The sequence below is a fragment of the Sinocyclocheilus grahami genome, unplaced genomic scaffold (genome assembly GCF_001515645.1).
Source record: "Sinocyclocheilus grahami isolate Dianchi unplaced genomic scaffold, SAMN03320097.WGS_v1.1 scaffold1324.1, whole genome shotgun sequence".
NCBI lineage: Eukaryota > Metazoa > Chordata > Actinopteri > Cypriniformes > Cyprinidae > Sinocyclocheilus > Sinocyclocheilus grahami.
This window is the reverse complement of record NW_015506503.1, coordinates 218565-230239: the sequence shown is the minus strand read 5'-3', so window position 1 is coordinate 230239 and position 11675 is coordinate 218565. Positions and strand designations below refer to the sequence as shown.

Here is an 11675-nt window from a genome sequence, read left to right as displayed (position 1 = left end):
TTCGTCTTATACCCGCGTTCACTCACCCCCGCCACATTGCCATAATAATCGGAAGCAGGGATAAAGAGGCGGGCCGAGAAGGGTCTACCCCACGACCTCGACACCTCGGTATGGAGGTCGGGGAAAAAAGGCAGGTGGCGGCTTAACACGCAGAAAATGTTCATCCAATTTACTCTTCTGTTGCTCAGCCATTTTCTCGGTGGGCCAATCGATGTTTAACTTGGCCACGGCACAAGTTACCACCTCTAAAAGCTCCTCATACTGTGGAGATTGAGGGGGTGAATCCTCATCGACGCCCACCACACCAACCTCCTCAGAGGAAGACAGGCGGAGCGTCGAGCCCATTCCCCGGGGGGAAGCTCCCTTCGCAAAGAGAGCCTTCTGGGAGCGGAAAACATGCATCGAGAGCCGACTCAGCATGCTCCACTCCCAGGCAGACAACGCACAAACTGTGTGTATCCCCATCCTTAATATAATGTGGGCAGGGAGGAACAAACAGCCTGAAACGCATTTGACATTCTGGACAAAACAACATTAAATAAGACTCACAAATGGATATCAGACTGACACACACACAGAGCGCTTGCTGAATGACAGAAAGCTGACGCCGGTTTCACCGCACGTGCTTTTATAGCTTCCTGGTCATTACGTCACCCGCCCGTGACGTCTCGCCCATCTATTGGACTGATTACACAAGGGGTTCAGAGCCGGTCACGCTGAGGGGCGTTCCCAAAGCGTCCTCCGACGCAGCTCGAGTTCCTGAAGAGGAACTAATATACTGTATGTCATTCAAGAACAAGAGGTCATTCCAATTTTTTTTTCTAACTCAGTACAGTTTCTAATACATAAAAGAGTAAAAACTCTCAAAGTTCAGCGCACCCAGAGCAGTTACAGTGTAAATGTGGCGAAACTTGTGTAAATGTAGCTGAAGGTAAAGCAATATCTATTGGTACTTACAGATCAAACTTTAAGTTCTGTCTTTCTTCAAAGAAGTAGTCCAATATGAATTTTCGCACAAAATCCGGGTTCAAAGTGTTATCAATAACTTCCGTCCGCCCAAACTGAAAGAACAAAGGAAGGTCAGCTGAAATTATTTACATCAACATTTTCCCATTGAACTGAAAACATCATACAATGTATAACAGTGTTCTTTAGTGAACTTCTAAACTGGACTCAAAATGACTTAAAATGATTTAAAATAATCAAAAACGAGTATTACAATAAGGTAAAGCAACTAAAAAAAAATTATTTTATATTTATTATTAAAATAAATATTTATTAACAGTTTTTTTCTTAAAAAAAATACAGGGCTTTCTCAGTCTTAGAAAGAATGAATATACAGTGGGTACGGAAAGTATTCAGACCCCCTTAAATTTTTCACTCTTTGTTAAATTGCAGCCATTTGCTAAAATAATTTAAGTTAATTTTTTTTCCTCATTAATGTACACACAGCACCCCATATTGACAGAAAAACACAGAATTGTTGACATTTTTGCAGATTTATTAAAAAAGAAAAACTGAAATATCACATGGTCCTAACTTAAATGATTTTAGCAAATGGCTGCAATTTAACAAAGAGTGAAAAATGTAAGGGGGTCTGAATACTTTCCGTACCCACTGTATATATACTAATTTTAAAAGTATGATTTCTAAATCTGGAAAAGTCATGTAAAGTTGTAAAAAAATTAAAACGCCATTTTATAATGAATGCCAATTTTACAAGTTATTCCAATCTCTAAAATATTTCATCAAAAATGCCAAATTCGTATATACAAACGAAAGAGGTAACATTACTTGTGTAATTGAAATGGATGGAGCGACTGATCCTATACATATATTTTGAACCAGTTCTAGTTCATTTAATAAATCTAAATTTGATGAGTCCTTTTTATAATGTTCTAAGTGCAAATACAAGTCCCTGTTTACTGTGTACACCTCCCATATTCCTGCCGCTACCTTCAACGTCTTTAATATGGAGGTCAAAGAGGTGCATGACAGTATTGAGAGGTGCGTTGAAGCCTTGATGCGATGTGAAAGGGACTTAACGTTTTAATGAGCCGACTTGAAAAGTGGGCTGGAGTTGTCTTGATATGTGCGTGGGTGAGAAAGTTATTACATTCTCTGGGTGGCTTATCATATTTTACCAGCTAGTGATTGAAGTTAATAAATACATGGCCCTCTTAATGGTGCTTTAGAGAGCCTGATATTTCCTCTGATTAGCTGGGAAGGCAAAAATATGAAGAACTGATAGACACAAAAATAATTGAGATGACTATTCTGAGAATATTCCAAGCCCATATTTACATATATTTGAATATTTATGAGAGCAAGGGTCTGCCAGGCCCTTCAAGGGGTCGACACGACTGGGCCAGATTGCTCCGCTTACCTCTCGCCACTCTTTGTTGCCAATGCCTTGGGTGTACAGCACACAGACTGTGGAGAGCAAAGGGAGAGAGAGATTGTGTTACACAAAGGCAGATAATTTTTTTCAAATGTCAGAAGACCTGTGACGCTCTTAACTCAGACGCACTTTGTGTAGGGTGCAATCTTGTGGTCTACTCTACTGTGTTTACAGAGAAACAGCTTAGAACCAGAGCAGTGGAATGCGATAAGATAAAAATCTCACTGGATGAGTTACAAAGCTTTTGTAAACCAGCCAGTATCCAAACCTCTATTCATTTCGGTCACAAAAAGAGATATTTCTGAATGAAATGAGGGTGAGTAAATGATGACAGAATTTTAATTTATGGGTGAACTATTCCTTTTAATATGGCAATATCTTAATGTGCCAACTAACTGATGATAGATGGATAAAGAGATAAATAAATGTACATATATACATACATAAATGTTTTTTTTTTAATGTTCTTTCTTTCTTCCATTAAACACTAAAGAAGATGTTTAGCTGAATGTTCATGCTGTTCTTTTCCATACAATGAAAGTAGATGACGCACTTTGTGTAGGGTGCAATCTTGTGGTCTACTCTACTGTGTTTACAGAGAAACAGCTTAGAACCAGAGCAGTGGAATGCGATAAGATAAAAATCTCACTGGATGAGTTACAAAGCTTTTGTAAACCAGCCAGTATCCAAACCTCTATTCATTTCGGTCACAAAAAGAGATATTTCTGAATGAAATGAGGGTGAGTAAATGATGACAGAATTTTAATTTATGGGTGAACTATTCCTTTTAATATGGCAATATCTTAATGTGCCAACTAACTGATGATAGATGGATAAAGAGATAAATAAATGTACATATATACATACATAAATGTTTTTTTTTAATGTTCTTTCTTTCTTCCATTAAACACTAAAGAAGATGTTTAGCTGAATGTTCATGCTGTTCTTTTCCATACAATGAAAGTAGATTGTGACCAGGGGTTGTCAAACTCCAAAAGGCACAAAACAATTGCTATAAAACATCATAAAAATAATCCGAATAGAATTCTGTGTTTCAAATCTTCCAAAGCTTTAAGATTAATTTGTGTGAGGGAAAAATGCAAAGTTGCTATTCAATGAAAATATGAAAATTAGACATTCTGCTATAAATACACTCTCAGAAAAAAGGTACAAAAGCTGTCACTGGGGCGGTACCTTTTCAAAAGGTACACTTTTGTACCTTTTAGGTACTAATATGCACACTTTAGGTACTAACATGTACCTTTAAGGTACCAATATGGACTCTTTAGCCTTTTGAAAAGGTACCACCCCAGTGACAACTTTGTACTTTTTTTTCTGAGTGTAGAAAAAAAAAATATATATATTTATTTTAGGTGAACTTTTTCTGTAATTTTAAAAGTATTTGTGTACATTATTGATTTCAATTTAAAATCGTACACTTAAATAAATGAAGACAACAAACAAATATGTTTAAAATGATGTACACTCACATGACATGACAACAGATATGAGTGGACCAGAAAAAGTCATTTTAACCTAAAAAGACACCACCCTTATGGTGGCCACCATATTGTGATCACATGACCAGCACTAAACTACTCACTTGATAATAGTAACCATCCTATTAAATTCCACTTTAGGTTTGTAGGATAAATTAATCCATGTTGTTGTCATGAATAATAGTGTGAATAGAGTAGTTCTACAGTAGCATTTGAAAATGCTTTATTGTATCCACACCTGTAGATGACACTATAAAGTAGGATGGTGCCAATATAATGTTAATATATCATGATCCTTATTCTCATGATATTGCATTGATAGTTTAGATGTTTGTTTCAACTTTTTTAAATTTATTTATTCATGTATGCATATTTCTTATCGTTAAAAAAATGATATGGCAGTTCAGTTTAAAACACTCACTAATAATAGTGTGGATTATTCCTACAGGAGAACTTCTCATGCAGACAAATTTGTTCTTAACCTTGTTCTTACGTTAATGAATTTGGAGTATTCTAAATCGGTGACCGCATGCTTGAGGCACAAGCACTTCGCAGCTCAAGCTTTAATGCACCCTTTCTTACTCTTTTGGTGTGTGTGTATAGGCCTACATAATGAAATATATTTAAGATAAAATGTTCAGTTAGACAAATAACATAGTATGTAAAAATTTGTATCTTAACACATTTATAAGGCCTCGCAGAGTATGTTTTTTTCATACATGTGATTTGGTATTGTTGAATCATGATATGTTTGTACAAATGTGAACATGCAGATTCATATGTACTGTTAGTAAACGTATGGTGAGACCCAATGTCCTGAAGCTGTGGATAGAGCTGATCTCTATATGTGTGTGTGTGCAATACAAAAACATAAAGCCTAAGGCGCAACTACTGAAACATGCAGCAGACAGTGGCAAAACGTTTTTTATAACTGAGTGTGTGTACATTTTTCTATGTGTGTCATAAGGATAATGGTAACACTAAGAGACTGGGCCAACAGTACTCAGCATAATTAAGAGGGGGGCTCAGCACAAATGCCTGCTTCCATGAATGCAAGGACCCTGTCAGCGGCCCAGGAAGAGCCGACGTCTGTTTAGATCAGCTGATCAAGAACAGGACCAGTAAACAAATGGCAATAATATGAAAATAAAAAGACACTTACAAAAACTCACGCATAGCTACTGCAATGCATGAAAGCAAAACAGGTGGAAAAGTGGACAAAGAATCTGAAAGAAAAGAGAAAGCAGGCAAGAAAAAAGTGAAGCAGGACAGTAAGACAAGAACAAGCAACAGAAGTACGGAAATCAATGCAGATAATGACAATAATAGCAGAGTGATTAAAAGCAGAGCTGTTCATTGTTCCCTTTTCCTGTTCACTACTGACACACACACACGTGGCATAAAATAAAACATTAAAGACTTTCAGTGCTTATTGTTCTTGAAATCACAGAGTTCTTTCAGTGACTCCGTTCTGTCTGCCTCCTGTTTGTGAATAAACACACCTGATCAATAAATGAGTGTTTTCCTAGACTTTGAATTGAATGAATATTGTAATAAAGTATAATAAAGTCTGTAAGAATGTAGAAAGTGAGCCAATAAAGACTAAACAAGTCAATAAATAAATGAGTAAAAAAAGAGTAAATGATAAAGATGTTTGTGAATGATTGAGAAAGAGTGAATAATTGAGGGAATTAATGAATGTAAGCACATCTTGAGTTATTAATGTGTGAATGGACGAGAAAGTAAATGACTAAAACTTGAAAGAGTGAAGTGAATGCATGAATGAGTAAGACAAATAAGTAAATAAATGAATGTGAGTGATTTGGTCGATGTTGAGCATGTGAATGAATCGAAGAGTGACTGAATGGGTGAATGAATGAGAGTAGAAACAAGAGTGAGTGAGTGAGTGAGTGAATGAGGGAGTGGGACTATAAACAAATTGATAAATGAGTGAGTGCGTGAGTGAGTGAATGAAAAGACAAAGTGAATTATAATATGTTAGTAAAAGAATAAGTGATGTCAATGAAAAGTCAACGATTAAGTGATTCATTGAGTGAAAGGGTGAGAAAGTGAATGAATAGGTGAATTTATAAGGTTGATTAAATGAGTGAGTGAGTGAGTGACAGATCATGACTGGACATTTGAGCAAGTCAAATGAGTGATTAAATTAATGAGTTAAAGAGTGAGTGAGTGAATGGATGGATGGATGAATGAATGAAAGCAAATGTTGAGTAATGATTAAATTAATAAGAAAGGAAATGAGTGAGTGAGTAACTTCATGACTGGATGCTGAATGAATGAATGAATGAATTATAAAATGTTAGTAAAAGAATAATTGATGTCAATAAGAAGTCAATGACTAAGTGATTCTGTGAGTGAAAGGGTGAGAAAGTAAATGTATAGGTGAGTTTATTAGGATTAGTAAACAGGGTGAGTGTACGAGTGTATGAATTAATGCAAAGAATAATGAGTGAATAAGCAAGAAAATGAGTGACGAGTAAATTAACGAGTGTATAAACAAGCAAATAAATGTGAGCAAGAGTATAAACAAGTAAATGAGTGAGTGATTTATTGTATGGGCGAAAATGAGTCAGTAAATGAATGAGTGAATGACTGAGTGACAGTGTAATTGAATATATTAATGACTGAAAATGTGTTTATCATTGGAAGTTTGAATGAGTGAAAGCATAACTGAACGAGTGAGTGTCTAAACAAACACATAAATGAATAAGTGATTGTGTATTCTACTTATGCAAAATATCTGAGAGTAGCTAAGCCATTACAACTCATAAAAATATAAATGAATAAATATGAATTCTTATGAAACACTCAAAGTAGGTTAAAGGTGGGGTATGTATTTTTTCAAAAACGCTTTAGAAAACGAAGTTGGGCTGAATACCAAAACAAACTTGTAGCCAATCAGCAGTAAGGGGCGTGTCTACTGATGATGTGGAGGAGAGAGCGCTCAGTGCATAGGACGGATATTAGCTGAGCCGAGTGACTAAAGAGGAAAAGAGGGGCCTGTGTAAATTTCGGATCAGTTTTCCAGCGCTGGAGAGAACTCAAGGAGCGGGAAGGCCTGCGATCGGACGCCGAGGTTGCTTCGTTTTAGGGCTGGGCGATTTTCCCGGTTTTATCGATTAATTTGAATTTATTGTTTTGCCACAATTTTATTTTTTAGAAATCGAGGAATTGCGATTTTCAAGAGAAATATGACCAAATGTTAGAATTAGACACTTTGACAATATGCTGGTGATAACAGTAAAGAGAAAAGAATGATCCAACCGCATGTCGGCGCACAAAATTAACCGCTCACGTGTGACGCGCTCTGAAGCGCCGGCCAGATGGCAAAAGTTCAAAAAGGGGATAACTTGGATGTGAGGGATCCAGAGTAATTTTCTGAGACCTTTTCCTCACTCTGGATATATACAGTTCTTGAAGGGTGGGCAGGGGAGCACCAATAATCCTTTCAGCAGTCCGAACCTTTCTCTGTGGTCTTCTGATGTCTGATTTTGTAGCTGAACCAAACCCGGCAGTTATTGAAGTGCACAGGACAGACTCAATGACGGCTGAGTAGAACTGTTTCAGCAGCTCCTTGACTTTTGAGATTTTCTAAAATAATTTTCCTCGTATTATTTCTGAACACATAATATGTATAAGACAAGTTTGTACAATATGTAGTTGTAGTTTTTGCATCTTTTCTGCAAAGATATTTAACAAGTGATTTGTTTAATATTTACATCATGTTGACAACTTCATGTGTGCTGCACTTGGAATAGAATTTTCTTTAACAATAAAGAAAAAGTAACTTGAATCATGCTGTAGTTACATTTTCAAGTTGACTAGTTAAAAATCGTAAAAAATCGAGAATCGGTCAAACATTCTGGAAAAATCGAGATTTAAATTTTTTTGCAAAATCGCCCAGCCCTACCTTGTTTCTTCTCGATAGGTGAGTAAAATTGGTTTTGCTTTGTTTCACCGAACTAATATATGCTGGCTTTTGCTTGAATATGTTTGTGTGTCATGTTCGCTTGTTTGTTCATCTGCAATCGTGTTGTCGTTCCCTTCAGCTATGATAAAAAGACACATTAATTTCCACACCCTATAAGCCTGGAGCGTCTAAACCTCCTTCACTGTCTGTTTCAAGCGTCAGCTCACAAAGTGTGTCCGAAAAGTAAGGGTGTATTCACACAAGGAAAGTCTGCTAGTTCACTTGCTTTGGTCCGGACCAAATACAATGTTTATTTTTTTAGTTTGGTGCAGTTTGCTTTCACACTGCCCTTTTTGCAAGTGAACCAGAAATTGTAAACAAAATCACACGTGTGCTAAGGTCATCCAGTCATTGGACAGAAATTCTCAAGCAGGGAAAACAGGAAGTGTAAAGCAGGCTAATCATGGAGATCTTTCGTAGAGCAATTTTTATTATTTTACTGATTTGCTGTTATCAGATACTAATGCAATATGAAGAAATTATGAGCATCATATGAGACAATGTCATTTGATGTTGTAAGTACGACTTGCCGAAAATAAAATCTATAGATAAAATACTTAAAGCATATCACAATGCTAGTTTAAACATTTAACCTAGATAAATGTGCACTATTAGGCGCATATCCAATCGTTTATGTGGAGAGTGGAAGCTGAAGCGTGCTTCAGGACATCAGTGGAAACAAATTAAATGCGCTGTCATTTTTGCTCATACAGATAAGAATAATACATAGTTCGGAACTGTAAAGGGTCTATTTGTGTGCACTCACAATATCAACAAAACGTTGTGCTTTTGTCAAATCAATTTAATCTTTGCGACACTGACTCAGAAAACACTAGTTAATTAATAATATTAATGCTCATGTCACGTTTCTGTGCGCCATGGTCACAAAAAAATCATAATTTTCATGCATTTTAAAGCATTGTGGTTTAAAAACAAGTGATTTAAGCCATTGAAACGCAAACAACAGCACTACGTGCGCAAGCTGTTTGTTTCTGAGCGCAATTTCTGCAATCGGGTCGGATCGAGGTCGGGTCATATTCACACCTCAAACGAACCGTACCAGAGTTCGTTTGGAAGCGGACTGAGACCACCTCTTCAGCCAGGTCTCAGTACGGTTGTTTGGTCCGCACCCGAGTGCGATTGCTGTATTCACACCTGCCAAAAAGGTCCGCACCAAGAAGGGAAACGAACATGAGTTTTGAGATTCAATCAAACCGAACAAGACAGGTGTGAATACACCCTAAGATAGTATGTTTAATTCAGCAGGTCATAATACAGCAGATTCCGCAATAATCGTTGCCTGGGTTGTGTACGTATGTGTGGGGCTGAGCTATCAAAATAGGGGCGAGACCCTTTTGGGGTAGGGGCGTGTTTGTTTTGGTGATTTGAAATATCAACATTGACTACCAGAAATCACTTACCCCACCTTTAACAACATAAAATATAATCTCTTAGGCGGATCTACTCGCCTGTACTTTTGAATTTAGATTACTCTGATATCCGAGGCCAAATGTGTGACATTTACATTTTCTCCTCAAAAGGACATTGTGGAGCAGGCCGCCCACAGTGTGTCTATATCTGAGGCCCGTGCCACATTCAGAGCTGAAGCTTGGAGGCTTTACTTCACACAATCAGTGCGAGAAAACGCAAACAGAACGCAGTGAGTCATGTGATTGTATAAGCTTTCAGACAGTGAAGAAAGTCCCCTCTTAACAAGGCTGAAAGCAGTTGATCATACTGTCATATACGAGGTCATAATAAACCATGGCGTGAGAAATATTTTTCAGGGTTTGATAAGCATATTTCACGGTACAGTATGCATTTGAGCAACAAAGGAGAAGAAAGATATTCTTACTTGGATCTGATTTGGAAAATGTGTCTCTGTCAAGCAGGTTTCTGTAAAAAAGAAAGAAACATAAAGAGTTATAAGTATGCATAAAAACTATGTGACAAACTGGAGCTTAGAAATGGGTTTAAAAGGTTGTGTATATATATTTTTTCATAATGCCAAGATCCTCTGTGTTAAGTCTGTGTAATTAATAAAATTAAAAGCTAATACAATTTTGTACAGCAGAAGAAAGCTACTAATACGGACATCCAAAAAATGTATTTTTATACTTCAAAACAATGCTTTACTGAACATATGCTGAACAAGTGTCATCACAATAGCTTGTTCATGATTTACGAAATAATAAAATAAATTAGAGCACTACAATTGCCCTTCTGTTACAGTTGACCCCAGTCTCGTCTCCAGAGTTACATTAATAGCTAATAGAACATGTGGCTTGGCCTTCGCAAACTAATTACGACAAAATTGACAACCATTGAAAATCTAGTTAACGAGAATGGACCACCACAATATTGTTCACAATAAAACCACCACAACTGGGCAGAGAGAGTGAAGTAGCATATGCAGATTAGCAAATTATAAAAAGGTCATTTACATATAAAAGTCTTAAAGGTACAGTATCCTGTTTAATTCTAAGGGCCAGATTTACTAAAACAGGACAAAATAGCGTGAGAGTGCAATTCCAAAACGGCACCGATGGACGTGGAAATGTATGTGGGTGATTTATTGACAACATGCAAATTAAAGAACACAGACGCAACATCTCATTTACATATCGACCAACGCAATATACCAAGCACAGAAAAAATTAGCGTAGTCACAAACAACCAGAGCTGATGCACATCAGGTGCTACTTATGACACAGGTGCAAAATACCACCTGTTTAATCACTCATTTGACACGCTTTTTTTTGGGCGTTAAATAATGGCGCACATACCAGTAATTTGATGAGCGCAAACGTTAGTAAATCGTGTTGCGTGATTCATTTTAATACGCTCCTCCCATTAATTTTTGTGTCTGAAAGGGAAACTCCTACAAATGCATATGCAATAAGGTCAGGCGCAAAAATAACTGTGTCCATGCCTTTTCAGCGCAAATTTTTCACTGCTTGTCTTTAGTAAATCTTGACAGTACTATTTTAATGCCAAAAGACGGTTTGCGCTAAAGTAAATCTGGCCCTATGTGTCAGAGAGAGGATAGAAATGAGGCTTGGAAATGTTTTGGTGCACAAAACTTGCATCATAAGCAGACAGCGAAAGTATAAACAGTGCAGAATATAGATTAAGGTAGACGGACAAGGTAAACTTGGCAGGCGCAGCAGGGAAGATCTGAAGTTCCGCATCTGGGCTTTAGTAACTGTTAGTGCAGGTTGTGAGGTAAATGATTGTGTCAGTGGTGGGTTCTGAAAGTCTGCCCTGTCCTCTCTGATAAAATCTTGAGTTTAGGGCAGAGGTTTTCCATTCCAAGAGAATGAAGAGATTGTGCCTAGGGACTGGAAATAAAGTATTTCTGATCTAGAGCTTTCCATTACACAGCCATTCCATTATGAGGACATTCTTAGTATATCCCTTGAGAACCAGGACAAATCCCTGTGATTTATGCATTAAAAGAAACACTTAGCAATCCTGTTTGTGTAAAAGTTATCTTAGTCAATCTTAGTCTCGATACTTGCGAAATTACATAAGTATCATCTAACTATCTATCTCCTGGTTTATTTATGCTTGATTTATTCATGGATTACTTTTGGAACTTTGAGATGTAGGGTTGATGAGTTTATTTAATTTTTTAATGGGTTGTAAGAGTGAGATCTTTTCAGGTCAATTTTGTATGGTGTATTGGCATTAAACTGTGGAAGCAAATGTAAAATAAAATAAAATAAAATACAATTCTGACTACAGACATAATATTAAATGCAGACATATAATTTATTGTATT

The 11675-nt window shown here is 36.8% G+C and overlaps 1 protein-coding gene across 1 annotated transcript in view; it reads right to left on the bottom strand.

Annotated features, from left to right (window-relative positions):
* Positions 1 to 11675, bottom strand: part of LOC107569221 (copine-8-like) — a 163318-nt gene that overhangs the window by 84452 nt on the left and 67191 nt on the right. The window contains exons 2-4 of the mRNA XM_016255250.1: positions 9747 to 9787; positions 2387 to 2433; positions 958 to 1061 (exon numbers count right to left, since the gene is read on the bottom strand). Coding sequence (XP_016110736.1) covers positions 958 to 1061; positions 2387 to 2433; positions 9747 to 9787 — 192 coding nt within the window. The remainder of the gene's footprint in view (positions 1 to 957; positions 1062 to 2386; positions 2434 to 9746; positions 9788 to 11675) is intronic.